Below are 23847 nucleotides of genomic sequence, written 5' to 3'. Positions count from 1 at the left end.
TGTGTGTGTGTGTGTGTGTGTGTGTGTGTGTGTGTGTGTGTGTGTGTGTGTGTGTGTGTGTGTGTGTGTGTGTGTGTGTGTATATATATATTTTATTATTTACCTTCAACCTTACTTGGATCTCGAGTTCAATGGCAGGCAGATGTAGTTGGGAAATGCTTACTTACAAGCCCTAAACCAACAATGCAGTTTTAAGAAAAATAATTGTTAAAGTATTTTACAAACATAAGCTGAAGTAAGAAAAAAAGAAGAAAACAAATAATTAAAGAGCTAAAATAAAATAACAGTAGCGAGGCTATATACAGGGGGTACCGGTACAGAGTCAATGTGCGGTGGCACAGGTTAGTCAAGTTAATTGAGGTAATATGTACATGTATGTAGACGTAAAGTGACTTATGCATAGATAATTAACAGAGTAGCAGCAGTGTAAAAATGGGAGGGGGGGGGGGGCAATGCAAATAGTCCGGGTAACCATTTGATTGGCATTTTAGGAGTCTTATGGCTTGGTAGTAGAAGCTGTTTAGAAGCCTCTTGGACCTAGACTTGGCACTCTGGTACCGCTTGCCATGCGGTAGCAGAGAGAACAGTCTGACTAGGGTGGCTGGAGTCTTTGGCAATTTTTAGGACCTTCCTTTGACACTGCCTGGTATAGAGGGCCTGGATGGCAGGAAGCCTTGCCCCAGTGATGTACTGGGCTGTACGCACTACCCTCTGTACTGCCTTGCGGTCGGGGGCCGAGCAATTGCCATACCAGGCGGTGATACAACCAGTCAGGATGCTCTCGATGGTGCAGCTGTAGAACTTTTTGAGGATCTGAGGACCCATGCCAAATCTTTTCAGTCTCCTGAGGGGGAATAGTAGGTGTTGTCATGCCCTCTTCACAACTGTCTTGGTGTGTTTGGATATGGTTGTGTGGACACCAAGGAACTTGAAGTGCTCAACCTGCTCCACTGCAGCCCCGTCGATGAGAATGGGAGCGTGCTCAGTCCTGTTTTTCCTGTAGTCCACAATCATCTCCTTTGTCTTGATCACGTTGAGGGAGTGGTTGTTATCCTGGCACCACACTGCCCGATCTCTCACCTCTTCCCTATAGGCTGTCTCATCATTGTCGGTGCTCAGGCCTACCACTGTTGTGTTGTGTGCAACTTAATGATGGTGTTGGAGTCGTGCTTAATGTTGTTTTTGGTGTTTAGTCCCAGGGTCCTTAGCTTAGTGATGAGCTTTGAGGGCACTATGGTGTTAAACGCTGAGCTGTAGTCAATGAATAGCATTCTCACAAAGATGTTCCTTTTGTCCAGGGGGGAAAGGGCAGTGTGGAGTGCAATAGAGATTGCATCATCTGTGGATATGTTGGGGCGGTATGCAAATTGGAGTGGGTCTAGGGTTTCTGGGATAATGGTGTTGATGTGAGCCATGACTAGCCTTTCAAAGCCCTTCGTGGCTACAGACGTGAGTGCTACGGGTCGGTAGTCATTTAGGCAGGTTAACTTGGTGTTCTTTGGCACAGGGACTATGGTGGTCTGTTTGAAACATGTTGGTATTACAGACTCAGTCAGGGACAGGTTGAAAATGTCAGTGAAGACACATGCCAGTTGGTCAGCGCATGCTCGGAAGTGCATGTCCTGATAATGTTGACCTGTTTTAAAGATATTACTCACATCGGCTAAGGAGTGTGATAACACAGTCGTCCAGAACAGCTGATGTTCTCATGCATGCTTCAGTGTTGCTTGTCTCGAAGCAAGCATAGAAGTAATGTAGCTCATCTGGTAGGCTCGTGTCACTGGGCAGGTCGTGGCTGTGCTTCCCTTTGTAGTCTGTAATAGTTTGCAAGCCCTGACACATCAAACGAGTGTCAGAGCCAGTGTAGTATGATTCAATCTTAGTCCTGTATTGATGCTTTGCCTGTTTGATGGTTCGTCGGAGGGCATAGCGAGATTTTTTATAAATTGTCCGAGTTAGTCCCGCTCCTTGAAAATGGCAGCTCTACCCTTTAGCTCAGTGCAAATCTTGCCTATAATCCATGGCTTCTGGGGTATGTACGTATGGTTACTGTGGGGACAACGTCATCGATGCACTTATTGATATAGCCAGTGACTGATATGGTGTACTCCCCAATGCCATCGGAAGAATCCTGGAACATGCTTCAGTCTGTGCTAGCAAAACAGTCCTGTAGCTTAGCATCTGCGTCATCTGAGTGTGTCACTGGTACTTCCTGCTCTAGTTTTTGCTTGTAAGCAGGAATCAGGAGGATAGAGTTATGGTCAGATTTGCCAAATGGAGGGCGAGGGAGAGCTGTGTGTGGAGTACAACCAGAGGAAAAAACCTCTAGACCACCTTTACATGTAAAATGCTGGTAGAAATGAGATAAAAACGGATTTAAGTTTCCCTGCATTAAAGTCCCCGGCCACTATGAGCGCCGCCTATGCATAAGCATTTTCTTGTTTGTTTATGGCCTAATGCAGCTCGTTGATTGCGGTCTTAGTGCCAGCATTGGTTTGTGGTGGTATATAGACGGCTACGAAAAATATAGATGATAAACTCTCTTGGTAAATAGTGTGGTCTACAGTTTATCATGAGATACTCTACCTCAGGTGAGCAAAACCTTGAGACTTCCTTAAAAACTTCATAGGGATAGGGGGCAGTGTTTCCACTTTGAACAAATTGCATGCCCAAACGAAATTTCCTCCTACTCTGTCCCAGAAGGTAATACATGCATATTATTATTACTATTGTATAGAAAACACTCTGAAGTTTCTAAAACTGTTTGAATTATTTCTGTAAGTATAACAGAACTCATTTGGCAGACAAAAACCTGAGAAGAGGTCAAAACAGGAAATGAGAAGTCGATTTTCAAAACAAATGGTACCCCGTGTCAAATGGTACCCCGTCTAGATATGACCGAACAAACACTGCCTAGGGCTTCCACTAGATGTCGTCGTCTTTAGATTTTAGTCTTATTATTCTACTATAAAGGAGGGGCTCATAGGAGCTGTTCTAGTGAGTGGTCTCAGAATTCTCAGTCAGGATTTGCGCGCGAGGGAGAGAGAGAGCTCTCGTTCCAATGCTCTTTCTTCAGACAATGAAATTCTCCGGTTGGATCCTTATTGATGATTAATGTAAAACACATACTAAATATAAACATTATATAAATATATATATATATATATATATATATATATATATATATATATATATATAAATATATATTATATAAATTATAGAAATATAAACATTTTGTCCTCGTATTGTCGTGTCCTGTATATATATATATTTACACCTTTCTTCACATATCTTTTATATATTTTATTATCCAAGAACTCAACTACAAAAGCTTTCCTGCAACCCGCCTCACCAATTACAAAAAAAAAGTATTATTTACCTCAAATCTGAAAATCCACAGTGGAAGCTAGCCAGGGGCTAATCAGAAGCTAGCCAGAAAGCTAACCAGAAGCTAGCCGGAAGCTAGCTAGAAACTAATCTGAAGCTGCCCAGAAGTTAGCCGGTTTGCTGGCTAGCGTTGGTGTTTCAGCTGCCCACGTTTTGTGGTCATCACCTATTCCTTTAGCTCGATAATCTACCGGCACTTTTGTGCAACGCGACTCGGACCGGAGCATACCGGGCCTTTTTTTTCTTTCTTTTTTTTTCTCAGTGTCCCCGGATTTCAGCCGCAGGCTCTGGACATTTGCATGGAGCCCCACCGGGCCTTCACGACTGACTGCCGACGTTATCTGCCCGAGGGAGTTATCCAACTGGCACCTCCGTCGCGACGTTACCTGAACGCTCATCTGGGGCCCGCTAATCGTTAGCTGTCTTACCGGCTGCTATCTGAATAAGTATATCGGACCATTTTTTCTTGGGTCACTATATCTATTTTGCCAATTGGATTGATCCCCTCTACCACACGGAACCCCACTAATCTACAGACGGAAACGCACGAGGTGTCTAAAAATAGACCTCCATCCTATGCTATCTTGCTACCGATAGCCATCTACCCGGCCAGCTGTCTGGATCGCCGTGACCCCAACCAACCTCTACTCACTGGACCCTTATTGATCACTCGATTAAGCATGCCTCTCCTTAATGTAAATATGCCTTGTCCATTGCTGTTCTGGTTAGTGTTTATTGGCTTATTTCACTGTAGAGCCTCTAGCCCTGCTCACTATACCATATCCAACCTCTCAGTTCCACCACCCACATATGCGATGACATCACCTGGTTTCAATGATGTTTCTAGAGACAATATCTCTCTCATCATCACTCAATACCTAGGTTTACCTCCACTGTATTCACATCCTACCATACCTTTGTCTGTACATTATTCCTTGAAGCTATTTTATCGCCCCCAGAAACGTCCTTTTACTCTCTGTTCTAGACGTTCTAGACGACCAATTCTCATAGCTTTTAGCCGTACCCTTATCCTACTTCTCCTCTGTTCCTCTGGTGATGTAGAGGTGAATCCAGGCCCTGCAGTACCTAGCTCCACTCCTATTCCCCAGGCGCTCTCTTTTGATGACTTCTGTAACCGTAATAGCCTTGGTTTCATGCATGTTAACATTAGAAGCCTCCTCCCTAAGTTTGTTTTGTTCACTGCTTTAGCACACTCTGCCAACCCAGATGTTTTAGCCGTGTCTGAATCCTGGCTTAGGAAGACCACCAAAAATTCTGACATTTTCATCCCCAACTACAAGATTTTCAGACAAGATAGAACGGCCAAAGGGGGCGGTGTTGCAATCTACTGCAAAGATTGCCTGCAGAGTTCTGTTTTACTATCCAGGTCTGTTCCCAAACAATTTGAACTTCTACTTTTAAAAATCCACCTCTCTAAAAACAAGTCTCTCACCGTTGCCGCCTGCTATAGACCACCCTCTGCCCCCAGCTGTGCTCTGGACACCATATGTGAACTGATTGCCCCCCATCTATCTTCAGAGCTCGTGCTGCTAGGCGACCTAAATTGGAACATGCTTAACACCCCAGCCATCCTACAATCTAAGCTTGATGCCCTCAATCTCACACAAATTATCAATGAACCTACCAGGTACCACCCCAATTCCATAAACACGGGTACCCTCATAGATATCATCCTAACCAACTTGCCCTCCAAATACACCTCTGCTGTTTTCAACCAAGATCTCAGCGATCACTGCCTCATTGCCTGCATCCGTAATGGGTCAGCGGTCAAACGACCTCCACTCATCACTGTCAAACGCTCCCTGAAACACTTCAGCGAGCAGGCCTTTCTAATCGACCTGGCCGAGGTATCCTGGAAGGATATTGATCTCATCCCGTCAGTAGAGGATGCCTGGATATTTTAAAAAAATGCCTTCCTCACCATCTTGAATAAGCATGCCCCATTCAAGAAATTTAGAACCAGGAACAGATATAGCCCTTGGTTCTCTCCTGACCTGACTGCCCTTAACCAACAGAAAAACATCCTATGGCGTTCTGCATTAGCATCGAACAGCCCCCGTGATATGCAACTTTTCAGGGAAGCTAGAAACCAATATACACAGGCAGTTAGAAAAGCCAAGGCTAGCTTTTTCAAGCAGAAATTTGCTTCCTGCAACACAAATTCAAAAAAGTTCTGGGATACTGTAAAGTCCATGGAGAATAAGAACACCTCCTCCCAGCTTCCAACTGCACTGAAGATAGGAAACACTGTCACCACCGACAAATCCACTATAATTGAGAATTTCAATAAGCATTTTTCTACGGCTGGCCATGCTTTCCACCTGGCTACCCCTACCCCGGTCAACAGCACTGCCCTCCCCTCTGCTACTCGCCCAAGCCTTCCCCATTTCTCTTTCTCCCAAATACAGTCAGCTGATGTTCTGAAAGAGCTGCAAAATCTGGACCCTTACAAATCAGCCGGGCTAGATAATCTGGACCCTTTCTTTCTAAAACTATCTGCTGAAATTGTTGCCACCCCTATTACTAGCCTTTTCAACCTCTCTTTCGTGTCGTCTGAGATTCCCAAAGATTGGAAAGCAGCTGCGGTTATCCCCCTCTTCAAAGGGGGGGACACTCTTGACCCTAACAGCTACAGACCTATATCTATCCTACCCTGCCTTTCTAAGGTCTTCGAAAGCCAAGTCAACAAACAGATTACCGACCATTTCGAATCCCACCATACCTTCTCCGCTATGCAATCTGGTTTCAGAGCTGGTCATGGGTGCACCTCAGCCACGCTCAAGGTCATAAACGATATCTTAACCGCCATCGATAGGAAACAATACTGTGCAGCCGTATTCATTGACCTGGCCAAGGCTTTTGACTCTGTCAATCACCACATCCTCATCGGCAGACTCGACAGCCTTGGTTTCTCTAATGATTGCCTCGCCTGGTTCACCAACTACTACTCTGATCGAGTTCAGTGTGTCAAATCGGAGGGTCTGTTGTCCGGGCCTCTGGCAGTCTCTATGGGGGTGCCACAGGGTTCAATTCTTGGACCGACTCTCTTCTCTGTATACATCAATGATGTCGCTCTTGCTGCTGGTGATTCTCTGATCCACCTCTACGCAGACGACACTATTCTGTATACTTCTGGCCCTTCTTTTGACACTGTGTTAACAACCCTCCAGGCAAGCTTCAATGCCATACAACTCTCCTTCCGTGGCCTCCAATTGCTCTTAAATAGAAGTAAAACTAAATGCATGCTCTTCAACCGATCGCTGCCTGCACCTGCCCGCCTGTCCAACATCACTACTCTGGACGGCTCTGACTTAGAATATGTGGACAACTACAAATACCTAGGTGTCTGGTTAGACTGTAAACTCTCCTTCCAGACTCACATCAAACATCTCCAATCCAAAGTTAAATCTAGAATCAGCTTCCTATTCCGCAACAAAGCATCCTTCACTCATGCTGCCAAACATACCCTTGTAAAACTGACCATCCTACCAATCCTCGACTTCGGTGATGTCATTTACAAAATAGCCTCCAAAACCCTACTCAATAAATTGGATGCAGTCTATCACAGTGCCATCCGTTTTGTCACCAAAGCCCCATATACTACCCACCACTGCGACCTGTACACTCTCGTTGGCTGGCCCTCGCTTCATACTCGTCGCCAAACCCACTGGCTCCAGGTCATCTACAAGACCCTGCTAGGTAAAGTACCCCCTTATCTCAGCTCGCTGGTCACCATAGCAGCACCTACCTGTAGCACGCGCTCCAGCAGGTATATCTCTCTGGTCACCCCCAAAACCAATTCTTCCTTTGGCCGCCTCTCCTTCCAGTTCTCTGCTGCCAATGACTGGAACGAACTACAAAAATCTCTGAAACTGGAAACACTTATCTCCCTCACTAGCTTTAAGCACCAGCTGTCAGAGCAGCTCATAGATTACTGCACCTGTACATAGCCCACCTATAATTTAGCCCAAACAACTACCTCTTTACCTACTGTATTTATTTATTTATTTTGCTCCTTTGCACCCCATTATTTCTATCTCTACTTTACACTTTCTTCCACTGCAAACCAACCATTCCAGTGTTTTTTTTACTTGCTATATTGTATTTACTTCGCCACCTTGGCCTTTTTTATATTTTTATTTATTTATATATATATTTTGTTTGCCTTCACCTCCCTTATCTCACCTCACTTGCTCACATTGTATATAGACTTATTTTTCACTGTATTATTGACTGTATGTTTGTTTATTCCATGTGTAACTCTGTGTTGTTGTATGTGTCGAACTGCTTTGCTTTATCTTGGCCAGGTCGCAATTGTAAATGAGAACGTGTTCTCAATTTGCCTACCTGGTTAAATAAAGGTGAAATAAATAAAATAAAATAAATGGATTGCATACATCATTTGACCTGTTTCTACGACCTGTAACGGAACATTTTGAGTTTTTGTCTGGATGGATTGTGCTGGATGGATTCGTGCGTCATGAAATGGATTCCTGGGATGAACATGCTAACAACAAGTGGCTAAATGATGGGCTTTATGGAACTTTTCAGTCATTTATTGTCGATCTGGGAATCCTGGGAATGCCTTCTGATGAAGTTATTCGAAGGTAAGTGCATATTTATAGTGTTTTTGTAGCTTTTGATGACACCAAAATGGCGATTATTTCTTTGGCTGGATTGTGCTCTAAAACGCCGTTCTCAGATTAATCTTTTTCCGTAAAGTTTATTTTGAAATCTGACACAACGGTTGCATAGAGGATAAGTTTATCTTTAATTATGTGAATAACACTTGCATCTTTTATCAATGTTTATTATGAGTATTTCTGCAAAATCACCAGATGTTTTGGAATCAAAACATTACTGCATGTAACGCGCCAATGTAAACTGAGATTTTTTTTATATATATATATGCACATTATCGAACAAAACATAAATGTATTGTGTAACATGATGTTATATGACTCATCTGATGAAGAATTTCAAAGGTTAGTGATTAATTCTATCTCTATTTGGGGGTTTTGTGCAAGCTACCTGTGCTGTGAAAGAAATGTCTGTGCTTTTTTGTATTTGGTGGTGAGCTAACATAAATATACGTGGTGTTTTCGCTGTAAAACATTAAAAAAATCGGACATGTTGGCTGGATTCACAAGATGTTTATCTTTCAGTTGCTGTATTGGACTTGTTAATGTGTGAAAGTTAAATATTTCAAAAATATATTTTTGAATTTCGCGCGCTGCCTTTTCAGTGGAATGTGGGGGGGGTTCCGCTAGACAGGTTAATATTAGATTTCGTGCACCAGATGTTATTTACAAATAGGCACACACTGCCACCGCTTGTCTTAAAGGAGACAGCTGTTCTATCATAGCAACGCACCGAAATCCCAGACAGCTGTATGTTATCCATGTTGTCTTTCAGCCACGACTTGGTGAAACATAAGATATTCATTTTTAAATGTCCCGTTTGTAGGATAGTCTTGATCGGAGCTCATCCATTTTATTATGCAAATATTGCACGTTGGCTAATAGGACTGATGGTAGAGGCGGATTACGCACTCGCCGTCGGATCCTTAAAAGGCACCCTTTGTCATCAAGGCAAAGGGTGGCTATTTGAAGAATCTGAAATATATATATATTTATTTTTTTAAGCGGTGGATCAGCTTAATATTACGGAAAGAATGTTGCTTCCGTCAATGTAATTGTCTGCATCATTTCCAATCCCCCATATATTTTTGGAGTAAATATATATATATATCCATATTGTAACGATCGTCGTAATCCTCCTCCTCGGACGAGGAGGAGAGGCGAGAAGGATCAGACCAATATGCAGAGTGGTTAGTGTTCATATTTAATGAAAACAGACTGAACACTTCAACATACAAAACAACAAACGTGACAAACCGCAAACAGTCCCGTGTGGTACTAACACAGACACGCGATACAACCACCAACAAAACACACGTGAAACCCCGGCTGCCTTAGTATGATTCTCAATCAGGGACAAACGATCTACAGCTGCCTCTGATTGAGAATCATACCAGGCCGAACACAAAACCCCAACATAGAAAAACACACATAGACAACCCACCCCAACTCACGCCCTGACCAACTAAATAAACACAAGAAAACGGAAAAACAGGTCAGGAACGTGACATAACCCCCCCCTTAAGGTGCGAACTCCGGGCGCACCAGCATAAAGTCTAGGGGAGGGTCTGGGTGGGCGTCTGTCCACGGTGGCGGCTCTGGCACTGGTCGTGGTCCCCACCCCACCATAGTCAAACCCCTCTTCCTTGGCCTCCTCCCAATGGCCACCCTCCAAATTAACCCCACCGGAATGAGGGGCAACACCGGAATGAGGGGCAGCACCGGAATGAGGGGCAACACCGGAATGAGGGGCGGATCCTGGCTGGCTGGCGGATCCTGGCTGGCTGGCTCTGGCGGATCCTGGCTGGCTGGCTCTGGCGGATCCTGGCTGGACAGCTCTGGCGGATCCTGGCTGGACGGCTCTGGCTGGTCCTGGCTGGACGGCTCTGGCTGGTCCTGGCTGGACGGCTCTGGCTGGTCCTGGCTGGACGGCTCTGGCTGGTCCTGGCTGGACGGCTCTGGCTGGTCATGGCTGGCGGACGGCTCTGGCTGATCCTGGCTGGCGGACGGCTCTGGCTGATCCTGGCTGGCGGACGGCTCTGGCTGATCCTGGCTGGCGGACGGCTCTGGCTGATCCTGTCTGGCGGAAGGCTCTGGCTGCTCCTGTCTGGCGGAAGGCTCTAGCGGCTCCTGTCTGGCGGTAGGCTCTAGCGGCTCCTGTCTGGCGGACGGCTCTGAAGGCTCATGGCAGACGGGCGGCTTTGCAGGCTCAGTACAGACGGGCGGCTTTGAAGGCTCAGTACAGACGGGCAGTTCATGCGGCGCTTGGCAGACGGACAGTTCAGACGCCGTTGGGCAGACGGGCAGTTCAGGCGCCGCTGGGCAGACGGGCAGTTCAGGAGCCGCTGGGCAGACGGGCAGTTCAGGCGCCGCTGGGCAGACGGGCAGTTCAGGCACCGCTGGGCAGACGGGCAGTTCAGGCGCCGCTGGGCAGACGGGCAGTTCAGGCGCCGCTGGGCAGACGGGCAGTTCAGGCGCCGCTGGGCAGACGGGCAGTTCAGGCTCCGCTGGGCAGACGGGCAGTTCAGGCACCGCTGGGCAGACGGCAGACTCTAGCCGGCTGAGACGCACTGTAGACCTGGTGCGTGGTGTAGGCACTGGCTGCGCTGGAGAGGAGGAATGCTCTGACAGCGCTGGACAGGTGGGAGCAGCTGGAGAGAGAACCCGGAGAGACAGCCTGGTGCGGGGGGCTGCCACCGGTGGACTGGTACGTGGAGGTGGCACCGGGTATACCGGACCGTGAAGGAGGACACGCGCTCTTGAGCACCGAGCCTGCCCAACCTTGCCAGGTTGAATGGTCCCCGTAGCCCTGCCAGTGCGGTGAGGTGGAATAGCCCGCACTGGGCTATGCTGGCGAACCGGGGACACCATTCGTAAGGCTGGTGCCATGTATGCCGGCCCGAGGAGACGCACTGGAGGCCAGATGCGTTGGGCCGGCTTCATGACATCCGGCTCGATGCCCAACTTAGCCCTACCAGTGCGGCGAGGTGGAATAGCCCGCACTGGGCTAAGCACGCGTACTGGGGACACCGTGTGCTTTACCGCATAACACGGTGTCTGACCAGTACGACGCCCTCTCACTCCACGGTAAGCACGGGGAGTTGGCTCAGGTATCCTACCCGGCTTTGCCACACTCCTCGTGTGCCCCCCCCCCCAAGAAATGTTTGGGTCTGACTCTCGGGCTCCCAACCGCGTCGCCGCGCTGCCTCCTCATACCAGCGCCTCTCTGCCTTCGCTGCCTCCAGCTCCGCCTTGGGACGGCGATATTCCCCTGGCTGAGCCCAGGGTCCTTTGCCGTCCAGGATCTCCTCCCAAGTCCAGGAGTCCTGGGTTTTTTCCCACTGCTGTTGCCTCCCTTCTCCACTCCGCTTGGTCCTAGATTGGTGGGTGGTTCTGTAACGATCGTCGTAATCCTCCTCCTCGGACGAGGAGGAGAGGCGAGAAGGATCAGACCAATATGCAGAGTGGTTAGTGTTCATATTTAATGAAAACAGACTGAACACTTCAACATACAAAACAACAAACGTGACAAACCGCAAACAGTCCCGTGTGGTACTAACACAGACACGCGATACAACCACCCACAAAACACACGTGAAACCCCGGCTGCCTTAGTATGATTCTCAATCAGGGACAAACGATCTACAGCTGCCTCTGATTGAGAATCATACCAGGCCGAACACAAAACCCCAACATAGAAAAACACACATAGACAACCCACCCCAACTCACGCCCTGACCAACTAAATAAACACAAGAAAACGGAAAAACAGGTCAGGAACGTGACACATATACATACACGCATGTATACATATACACATATATACCTATACATACCTATATAGACATACATACTTTTTTTAGAATATACCTTTATTATTCCCCGCAAACCCTACCACCCTTCCCCCAATTGGAGTAAACCAATAAACACTTAGGCTTCTACCTTCAGTTTATATATTTTATACATATTTTACAGACACAATCTATTTTACAATAGTTATATTTAGTTTTTTACTCCTTCCTCTATTTCTGGAGAATGAAAGCGAAACAGTTCTGTCTGGTGCAGACACAAAAACAGAAAACAACTACCCACAAAACACAGGTGGAAAAAAGGCTACCCAAGTATGGTTCTCAATCAGAGACAACGATAGACAGCTGCCTCTGATTGAGAACCACACCCGGCCAAACACATAGAAATAGACAACATAGAACAAAAACATAGAATGCCCACCCCAACTCACGCCCTGACCAACCAAAATAGAGACATAAAAAGGATCTCTAAGGTCAGGGCGTGACAGTATCTCCCATATGTATAACATTCTATTGGTTGCAAGAATTATGTATAGTAATTTAAATAGAAAATTTCACATTTTTGAATCCGGCGTTGTTTTGCGTATCAATTCATAAACCATGTGCCATGGAATGGGTACATCGAAAATCTCTTCCCAACTACTTTGCAATCTATATGGCATAGCTGTCCGTTTTTTGGTCCTTAATTGAAATTGGTATATGTTTTTATGTATCACACTTTTCTTTAACCATTTATGTTCTTTAATACAGGGCCGACATACAAGTTCCTTACTTTTTTCCCCTTCTACCTGCCTCTTCCATTTTTGTGGTAATGGTGCAATTAATTGGTTGTAATTTTGGGTAGAGCAGACATTTCCGTATGTCTGTGTTAGCTGTATGTGTAACATAACTCCACCAGTCCTATTTATGATATTATTCACAAAAATGATACCTTCCTTTTTCTTTTCTTTTTTCAAAAAATACGTTTTTTTAATCAATTAGTATATTTGAGTTTAACCACAATATTTGTTGTATTATTTGTTCTGTCTTTTCAGGTGGATTAAACTGAAATTGCAACCAACTTTCTAAGGCTTGTTAACAAAATGATGATATTTTGGAGATTATTTCCTTTTCAAACAACTGAACGTGAGCAGGTGTAATCTGAATAAAGGGAAAAGACCCTTCTTGAACATGGGATGAGACATTCTTACCAATTTACGAGAGAACCAGTTTGGATTTAAGTATAACTTTTATATGACTGATGCCAAGGTCTGAAGGGTCTCATGCTTTAATATTTAAAAATGTCTGCCCTCTGAATTCATATTCATTATACAAATAGGCCCTTTTAATTGTGTCTGGCTTGCCGTTCCAAATAAAATTTAATATTTCTTTGTTCATATAATTTAAAAAGCGGGTCACTAGGTGTAGGCAAAACCATAAGCAAATAGGTAAACTGTGATATGACTAAAGAGTTAATCATAGTGATTTTTCCACAAATAGACAGGTATTTTCCTTTCCATGGTAGAAAGATCTTATCTATTTTTGCTAACTTTCTATAAAAATTTATTGGAGTGAGATCATTTCTTTCTTTTGGGATTTGTATACTGAGTATGTCCACATCTCCGTCAGACCATTTAATTGGTAAACTACATGGTATTGTAAAATGTGAATTTTTTAGTGATCCAATACGTAATATAGTACACTTATCATAATTTGGTTTTAATCCAGAGAGGATAGCAAAAGTATCTAGATCCTCTATGAGGCGGTGGAGAGATTCTAGTTGTGGTTTTAAAAGAAAACATGAATCATCAGTGTACAATGACACCTTAGTTTTTAAGCCACAGATTTCTAATCCCTTAATATTATTGTTTGATCTAATTTTAACAGCTAACATTTCGATGGCAATAATAAATAGATATGCCGATAGTGGACAACCTTGTATGCCGATAGTGGACAAAATGATTTACTATTTTACACCTAGCATTACTATACATAATTTTAACCCATTTTATAAGAGGTTCCCCAAAATTGAAATATTCTAGGCATTTATATATAAACTCCAGTTGTACTTTATCAAAAACCTTTCAAAATCAGCTATGAAAACCAGGCCTGCTGTCCCCAATATTTCATAGTATTCTATTGTTTCCAGTACTTGTCTTATATTATCTCCAATGTATCGCCCATGTAAGATTTCTGATTAGGATGAATAATATCTGACAATAGTTTTTTTTAAATTCTATGCGCCAAGCATTTTGCTAGGATTTTTGCATCAACACTGAAGTGTAAGAGGTCTCCAATTTTTTTTAAATGGACTGGATCTTTATATATATATATATATATATATATATATATACACAATTTGGGTCCTGTTTCAGAAATAATGATATCAGACCTTCTTGTTGCGTGTCTGATAATCTACCATTTATATAGGAGTGGTTAAAACATGCTAATAATGGTCCTCTGAGTATATCAAAACAAATTTTGTATACTTCCACTGGTATGCCATCCAGCCCTGGAGTTTTCCCATCCTTAAAGTTAAAGTTCCTCCTCTGTAATTTGGCCTTCACATGAGTCTTTCTGTACAGATGCTAATTTTACATTATTATTAGGAAAAAAGTCCATACAATTAGCTTCAGTTAGTGGAGATGGAGGAGAGTGAAATGAAAACATATTCTTAAAAGTACTTCCTCTTTCAAAATATCATTCGGTGAATCATGCGTGACTCCATCATTTGTAACACGTTTTAATTTTGTTTAAATGCAGCATTTCTATATTGAAGATTGAAAAATAATTTGGTACATTTTCCCCCATATTCCATCCAGTTCGCTTTATTTTTATAATATATTACACTGGATCTTTCTTGAATAAGATCCTCCATTTCTTTTTGTTTTTCCTCTAACTTATTCTGTGCCTCTATGGTACAGTTTTTATTGCTATCTAACTGTACTGTTAGTCCTTCCATTTCCTTTGTTAATATGGACTCTTGTGATCTAAATTGCTTTTGTTTTATAGATGAGTACTGAATTGCATGGCCTCTAAAGGCACACTTAAAAGTGTCCCATACAATAAGGGGATCTGCTGTACCTATGTTATATCTGAAAAAGTCAATTATAAATTATTCTGTCCTAGTTCTAAACAATTTATCATCTAGTAGACTTTGATAAAATTTCCAATATCCTCGCCCAAGTGGAAATTCTGAAATAGTAATAAATATATGCTAATTATGTGAAGATCCGACCGCATTCTGTCCCCTATCAACACTTTTTAAACTTTTGGTGCCAGAGAGAATGGTATAAGAAAGTAGTCAAGACGACTAGCTTGATTAAGCCTCCGCCATGTATATCTCACTAGGTCAGGGTATTTAAGTCTCCATATATCCACTAATTCCAATATATTCATGACATTCATGATTTTCTTAAGTGCCTGAGGGTGATAGTTTGTACTGTGATTTCCTTTCCGGTCCATAGAGGTATTTTAAACCGTATTAAATTCTCCCACCATAATAATAGTCTAGTGTTGCTTGTAGAGTTGATAAATTCTTATGTATTTTCAAAGAAGCTTGGACCACCGGAGTCCCCACCGGCTAGGTACAAGGTCGTCAAGGTTCTCATTAGCAGCTTTGAGAATTTCCTTGTATAGTATGCTCTTCCTTTAGGGGGCTTTGGCTTTGCAGGACCAACCCTGCCAAGCAGGCTCAGAATCTTGAGGGAGCAGTGCTGCTCTAGGTCTCTGACCGCATTTTGGCTGCATACAGACCGCTTACAGCAAGCCCATAAAACAGTTAGGGACTTCTCCTTAGTATCTGGGTCATTCAGGTGGGTGTCTAGGGTATAGGGTTGTGGACCGTTCCATCAATATAGGATCATAAATAAATACATTTGATATAATTAATTTTTTAAAATTTAGTTCCCCATGATATGACAATAAATAAGTTAAATGTATAATTAATTTTTAAAACTGTTCCACCATGATAGGACAATAAATAAATAAGACGTATAATTCATTATAAAAAGTATATCCATCATCTGAACAACATTGAAAGCTCTCCCACACCCCTGCTCACAGCAATACTGTAAAGGCTTTCGTCGGTGGAAGAAGGAGAGGACCAAAGCGCAGCGTGGTTAGTGTTCATCTTAATTTAATGATCATCAAAAACTGAACAATACAAATTACAAAACAACAAAAGTGAAAACCGAAACAGTTCTATCTGGTGCAGACACACAAAGACTGAAGACAACCACCCACCAACCACAATAGAACACAGGCTACCTAAATATGGTTCCCAATCAGAGACAATGACTAACACCTGCCTCTGATTGAGAACCATATCAGGCCAAACGTGAAACCCCACATAGAAACAGAAAACATAGATAATACCCACCCAGCTCACACCCTGACCACACTAAAACAAAGAAAATACAAAAGAACTATTGTCACGTTCCTGACCTGTTTTCTGTTGTTTTGTATGTGTTTAGTTGGTCAGGGGGTGAGTTGGGGTGGGTATTCTATGTTGTGTGTCTAGTTCGTCTGTTTCTATGTTCAGCCTGATATGGTTCTCAATCAGAGACAGCTGTCAATCGTTGTCCCTGATTGAGAATCATATATAGGTGGCTTGTTTTGTGTTGGGGATGGTGGGTGGTTGTTTCCTGTCTCTGTGTTTGTGTTCTGCACCAGCTAGGACTGTGACGGTATGTTCTTTTGTTATTTTGTATAGTGTATTGTTTTGTGTTGATTAATAATTAAATTCATTATGGAAAATTACCACGCTGCGTATTGGTCCTCTGATCCTTCTCGCCTCTCCTCGTCTGAGGAGGAGGACGACTTAGACTGCCGTTACAGAACCACCCACCAAACAAGGATCAAGCAGCGTGGCAACGGGCAGCAGCGACAGCAGCAGCGGTACCAGGAGGAATGGTCATGGGAGCAAATATTTAACGGAGAAGGACCCTGGGCTAAGGTTGGAGAATATCGCCGCTCTCAGGAAGAGATGGAGGCAGCTAAAGCCCAGGAGCGGTGGTCTGAGGAGGCAGCACGGAAGCGGGGCTGGAAGCCCGTGAAGAAACCCCAAAAATGTATTGGGGGGGGGGCTAAAGGGTAGTGTGGCGAGGGCAGGTAGGAAACCTGCGCCCACTTCCCATGCTTACCGTGGAGAGCAGGAGTACGGGCAGACACTGTGTTATGCGGAAGAGCGCACGGTGTCTCCTGTACGGGTGCATAGCCCGGTGCGGGTTATTCCACCTCCCCGCACTGGGCGGGCTAGAGTGAGCATTGAGCCAAGTGCCATGAAGCCGGCTCTACATATCTGGCCTCCAGTACGTCTCCTCGGGCCGGTGTACATGGCACCAGCCTTACGCATGGTGTCCCCGGTTCGCCAACACAGCCCAGTGCGGGTTATTCCACCTCCCCGCACTGGACGGGCTACGGGGAGCATGCAACCAGGTAAGGTTGGGCAGGCTCAGTGCTCAAGGGAGCCAGTACGCCTGCACGGTCCGGTATATCCGGCGCTACCTTCCCGCCCCAGCCCAGTACCACCAGTGCCTACACCACGCACCAGGCTTCCAGTGCGTCTCCAGAGCCCTGTTCCTCCTCCACGCACTCTCCCTGTGGTGCGTGTCTCCAGCCCAGTACCACCAGTTCCGGCACCACGCACCAAGCCTCCTGTGCGTCTCCAGAGCCCTGTACGCACTGTTCCTTCTCCCCGCACTCGCCCTGAGGTGCGTGCCCTCAGCCCGGTACCTCCAGTTCCGGTACCACGCACCAGGCCTATAGTGCGCATCGAGAGTCCAGTGTGCCCTGTTCCTGCTCCCTGCACTAGCCTTGAGGTGCGTGTCTCCAGTCCGGTACCACCAGTTCCGGCACCACGCACCAGGCCTACTGTGCGCCTCAGCAGGTCAGAGTCGGCCGTCTGCCCAGCGCCGTCTGAGCCATCCGTCTGCCCAGCGCCGTCTGAGCCATCCGTCTGCCCAGCGCCGTCTGAGCCATCCGTCTGCCCAGCGCCGTCTGAGCCATCCGTCTGCCACGAGCCTTCAGAGCCGCCCGTCTGTCCCGAGCCATTAGAGCCGTCCGTCAGTCAGGAGCCGCTAGAGCCGTCCGTCAGTCAGGAGCTGCCAGAGCCGCCAGCCAGTCAGGAGCTGCCAGAGCCGCCAGCCAGTCAGGAGCTGCCAGAGCCGCCAGCCAGTCAGGAGCTGCCAGAGCCGCCAGCCAGTCAGGAGCTGCCAGAGACGCCAGCCAGTCAGGAGCTGCCAGAGCCGCCAGCCAGTCAGGAGCTGCCAGAGCCGCCAGCCAGTCAGGAGCTGCCAGAGCCGCCAGCCAGTCAGGAGCTGCCAGAGCCGCCAGCCAGTCAGGAGCTGCCAGAGCTGCCCTCCAGTCATGAGCTGCCCTCCAGTCATGAGCTGCCCTACAGTCATGAGCTGACCTCCAGTCATGAGCTGCCCTCCAGTCATGAGCTGCCCTACAGTCATGAGCTGCCCTACAGTCATGAGCTGCCCTCCAGTCATGAGCTGCCCTACAGTCATGAGCTGCCCTCCAGTCATGAGCTGCCCTCCAGTCATGAGCTGCCCTCCAGTCATGAGCTGCCCTTCAGTCATGAGCTGCCCTCCAGTCATGAGCTGCCCTCCAGTCATGAGCTGCCCTACAGTCATGAGCTGCCCTACAGTCATGAGCTGCCACCCAGTCCGGAGCTGCCACCCAGTCCGGAGCTGCCACCCAGTCCGGAGCTGCCACCCAGTCCGGAGCTGCCACTCAGTCCGGAGCTGCCACTCAGTCCGGAGCTGCCACTCAGTCCGGAGCTGCCATTAGTCCAGAGTTGTCCCTCTGTCCTAAGCTACCTCTCTGTCCGGAGCGATTTCTCTGTCCTGAGCTACCTCTCTGTCCTGAGCTACCTCTCTGTCCTGAGCTACCTCTCTGTCCTGAGCTACCTCTCTGTCCTGAGCTACCTCTCTGTCCTGAGCTACCTCTCGGTCCTGAGTTGTCTCCTCTATTTAGGAGGGGCCTTGGTGAAGGTTCCTGGACCATGGTCGGGGGCGAGGGTCGCCACTCAAAGGACGCTAAGGAGGGGGACAAAGACAGTGGTGGAGTGGTGTCCTCGTCCACCGCCGGAGCCGCCACCGCGGACAGATGCCCACCCAGACCCTCCCCTTGAGTTTTAGGGGTGCGCCCGGAGTTCGCACCTTGAGGGGGGGGGGGGGTTCTGTCACGTTCCTGACCTGTTTTCTGTTGTTTTGTATGTGTTTAGTTGGTCAGGGCGTGAGTTGGGGTGGGTATTCTATGTTGTGTGTCTAGTTCGTCTGTTTCTATGTTCAGCCTGATATGGTTCTCAATCAGAGACAGCTGTCAATCGTTGTCCCTGATTGAGAATCATATATAGGTGGCTTGTTTTGTGTTGGGGATGGTGGGTGGTTGTTTCCTGTCTCTGTGTTTGTGTTCTGCACCAGCTAGGACTGTGACGGTATGTTCTTTTGTTATTTTGTATAGTGTATTGTTTTGTGTTGATTAAATTCATTATGGAAAATTACCACGCTGCGTATTGGTCCTCTGATCCTTCTCGCCTCTCCTCGTCTGAGGAGGAGGACGACTTAGACTGCCGTTACAACTATGGTCAAAACGTGACAAATACATTGGTTCTGGGATATGCAACCATTACATTTCTCACTCAACGCCACACTTTCCCAAACATTACAAATAAAATTAAAATAAACACACACCACACCATCCACACATACTGTGCCTTCTGCTTACTGAGTTTTTATCTTCACCATGTTGAATTAGTGCTTGTGTGTTCCAATTAGTTATATTTGAAGATATATAGAAAAGCTATATTTTTTATTGTATTGTTACAATCCATAAAACTGTGTTTTATTATTTTCCTCGTCTATGAGAACTTTTATAATTTTTTTAATAACCATGGAGTAGTCTTTGAACAACTGGTTATCAATATATAGTTTATCGATGACGAGAGCTACTCGTTTCCCTTTTAATCTATGTTCTTTGAAAATTGGATACAGAACTTTACGTCGTTCTCCAATTTCCTTCGGGAACTGATCATTCATGCCAATTTTGGTCCCAGCAAGTCTTTTACCCATGCTTTTAACCATTATTTTATCTTTAAAGGAAGCAAATTTGGCAACGATTGGGCGTTCGTACCTTTGCCCTCTGTCCGAAGCGGTGTACACTTTCGAGTTGGATTTTGTCGATAGCTTCTCGTGGAATCTGAAGCGCTGTAAGGAGTAACTCTAACTACAGATTCAGGAACTACTCCTTCTTTCTCTTGGATACCTGTAAGTACCAGATTCTCTTTCATGGATCTAGTCTGTATGTCAAGTAAGGCTTCTCTCAGAACGGTGTTCTCCTTAAGTTCATTCACTTTGGTTTCAATCTTATTGACTGTCCCTTTTAGCTTGTGTGTTTCCTTCTCCAATGTCGCAGCTTTTTTATCACTCATCTCGAGGCTTGCCTTCAACTCTTTTATATCCTTACTGACTAATTGAAGTATGCCCAGTTTGCCATTTATTGATTTTAACAGATCGGTTTCGACCTTTACCATTCCCGGTGGTGAAAATATTAAATTGTCTGTGTCTGTAGAAGAGTCACGTTTTCGTTTAGAAATCGGTTCCCGTCTTACTCTCCGTCATGTTTGGGTGTTGCTTGTTTTCGTAATATTTGTCGATAAATCTCTCTAGTCTTAAGATGTGTTTTGTGTTATTATCCAGATTGAAGGTTATCACCCACCAGATTGTGTAGTGCTAATATTTAGTCTAACTTGCCGATATTGAATTTTACGTTTTTATCTTGAGGTGCTCTACATAACTTCGTTCAGTCCGCCATTAACTGTCTCAGTGGCACGTTCTATATACTTACTGTGGGGAGAACAAGTATTTGATACACTGCCAATTTTGCAGGTTTTACTACTTACAAAGCATGTAGAGGTCTGTAATTTTTCTCATAGGTACACTTCAACTGCGAGAGACGGAATCTAAAACAAAAATCAAGACAATCACATTGTATGATTTTTAAATAATTCATTTGCATTTTATTGCATGACATAAGTATTTGATACATCAGAAAAGCAGAACTTAATATTTGGTACAGAAACCTTTGTTTGCAATTACAGAGATCATACGTTTCCTGTAGTTCTTGACCAGGTTTGCACACACAGCAGCAGGGATTTTGGCCCACTCCTCCATACAGACCTTCTCCAGATCCTTCAGGTTTCGGGGCTGTCGCTGGGCAATACGGACTTTCAGCTCCCTCCAAAGATTTTCTATTAGGTTCAGGTCTGGAGACTGGCTAGGCCACTCCAGGACCTTGAGATGCTTCTTACGGAGCCACTCCTTAGTTGCCCTGGCTGTGTGTTTCGGGTCGTTGTCATGCTGGAAGACCCAGCCACGACCCATCTTCAATGCTCTTACTGAGGGAAGGAGGTTGTTGGCCAAGATCTCGCGATACATGGCCCCATCCATCCTCCCCGCAATACGGTGCAGTCGTCCTGTCCCCTTTGCAGAAAAGCATCCCCAAAGAATTATGTTTCCACCTCCATGCTTCACGGTTGGGATGGTGTTCTTGGGGTTGTACTCATCCTTCTTCTTCCTCCAAACACGGCGAGTGGAGTTTAGACCAAAAAGCTATATTTTTGTCTCATCAGACCACATGACCTTCTCCCATTCCTCCTCTGGATCATCCAGATGGTCATTGGCAAACTTCAGACGGGCCTGGACATGCGCTGGCTTGAGCAGGGGGACCTTGCGTGCGCTGCAGGATTTTAATCCATGACGGCGTAGTGTGTTACTAATGGTTTTCTTTGAGACTGTGGTCCCAGCTCTCTTCAGGTCATTAACCAGGTACTGCCGTGTAGTTCTGGGCTGATCCCTCACCTTCCTCATGATCAATGATGCCCCACGAGGTGAGATCTTGCATGGAGCCCCAGACCGAGGGTGATTGACCGTCATCTTTAACTTCTTCCATTTTCTAATAATTGCGCCAACAGTTGTTGCCTTCTCACCAAGCTGCTTGCCTATTGTCCTGTAGCCCATCCCAGCCTTGTGCAGGTCTACAATTTTATCCCTGATGTCCTTACACAGCTCTCTGGTCTTGGCCATTGTGGAGAGGTTGGAGTCTGTTTGATTGAGTGTGTGGACAGGTGTCTTTTATACAGGTAACGAGTTCAAACAGGTGCAGTTAATACAGGTAATGAGTGGAGAACAGGAGGGCTTCTTAAAGAAAAACTAACAGGTCTGTGAGAGACGGAATTCTTACTGGTTGGTAGGTGATCAAATACTTATGTCATGCAATAAAATGCAAATGAATTACTTAAAAATCATACAATGTGATTTTCTGGATTTTTGTTTTAGATTCTGTCTCTCACAGTTGAAGTGTACCTATGATAAAAATTACAGACCTCTACATGCTTTGTAAGTAGGAAAACCTGCAAAATCGTCAGTGTGTCAAATACTTGTTCTCCCCACTGTATATACATTTTAATTTGTTTAACACTTTTTTGGTTACTACATGATTCCATATGTGTTATTTCATTGTTTTGATGTCTTCACTATTATTCTGCAATGTGGAAAATAATAAAAAATAAAGAAAAACCCTTGAATGATTGTGTTCTAAAACTTTTGACCGGTAGTATACGTCCCCGATGTCTCTGTCTCTTCTTCATGTGAATGACGGGGATTTCGGCCTTGTCGGGTGTCTGAATCCTTCGCGTCCGACTTGTTAAAGAAAAATCTTTGTCCAGTACGAGGTGAGTAATCGCTGTCCTGATATCCAGAAGCTCTTTTCGGTCGTAAGAGACGGTGGCAGAAACAATATGTACACAATAAGTTACAAATAACGCGAAAAAACACACACTAACAGCACAATTGGCTAGGAGCCCGTAAAATGTCAGCCATCACCTCTGGCGCCATCATATGACCCATCAAGTTAGCCAGGTGTGTCTGACGGTGATTATAGCGATCTATTGTATAATAATGCAAAAATATTGCAAGAGATAATTATTATCTTCCCTGTGCTAGCAAGGGTGTTTTAAAAATAAATTCTAGTCCTCCCTCAGATCGCCTAAAATTAAGGTTGGTAAAACCTACAGGAGTGACGATGGTGTCAATATTGGACTAGTTGGCCAGATCCGTGGGCAGGAGGGAGTTGATGTCATGGGCGCGGGGTCCTGGGTGACAATGGACCTTTATCGATCCACAGATCTTAGGCAGGCCAAACTCTCATTATCGCGCTACCCACAATGATGGTGGTTGTGACGGAATTTAATGGTGAAGGGACCTCCTGAACTGTGGTGGCCGTGGGGGAGGGTGCCAATGGGCGGCCGCCGGCTGTTGGTATACACCCAGAATCCGTGCTGACTCCCGGGGCTGGTAGGTCTGTCTCAACCCGGGCAAAGCTGTTCGATAGCTGGTGGGATCTTCTCAGATAGATGAAGGGTGGCCAGACTGCCTCCCCGATCTCCTACGCCTTGTGAGTGCCCAGTCTCCCATGGGCTGTGGAGTTGAGCTTAACATCTGTCCATTGGATTGGGACAGAACAATGCCGCCTAACTCATCGACATCTTTGCTATAGGAGGCATTTAAAACTGAGATTTGGTTTGCCTGGGTTACAGCAAAGTCGGTGTACTTAGAAAGCAGATTATCCTTTTCTTGCAGCCGAGCTAACACTTGGAGGATCTCTTCCCTAAGCTGCTTGATGGTGGTGCATTTAGGGCAGACAAATCCCTGTCCATTTTCCAGTTCCAACTTATCTTGTGATTATTTCGAAACAATCTCACAACTGAAGCATTTTTGCCCAGCCATGGATTAAAAACACCAGTGGGCTAGCACTGCTAACGTTAGCCTATTCAGTTTTCATGATGGCTAGCAGCCAACAGGAATCCAGGACACACAATTGTGGTCCCAGCCGCAAAGGCTGACCATGTCATTGAATCTGTAGCAATACAAACTTTAGGTATGTTTTAACCGATTTCATGAAAAATATTTCATAAAAACAACAAACCGAGTGTAGACAGTACA

At 45.4% G+C, this 23847-nt stretch overlaps 1 protein-coding gene across 1 annotated transcript in view; it reads right to left on the bottom strand.

Annotated features, from left to right (window-relative positions):
• LOC120053553 (homeobox protein aristaless-like 4) overlaps positions 1-23847 on the bottom strand; it is a 59935-nt gene that overhangs the window by 16411 nt on the left and 19677 nt on the right. The window contains exon 2 of the mRNA XM_039000687.1: positions 20067-20092. Within this exon, the coding sequence (XP_038856615.1) occupies positions 20067-20092 (26 nt within the window). The remainder of the gene's footprint in view (positions 1-20066; positions 20093-23847) is intronic.

The sequence above is a fragment of the Salvelinus namaycush genome, chromosome 9 (genome assembly GCF_016432855.1).
Source record: "Salvelinus namaycush isolate Seneca chromosome 9, SaNama_1.0, whole genome shotgun sequence".
NCBI lineage: Eukaryota > Metazoa > Chordata > Actinopteri > Salmoniformes > Salmonidae > Salvelinus > Salvelinus namaycush.
This window is presented reverse-complemented; position numbering and strand designations above follow the sequence as displayed.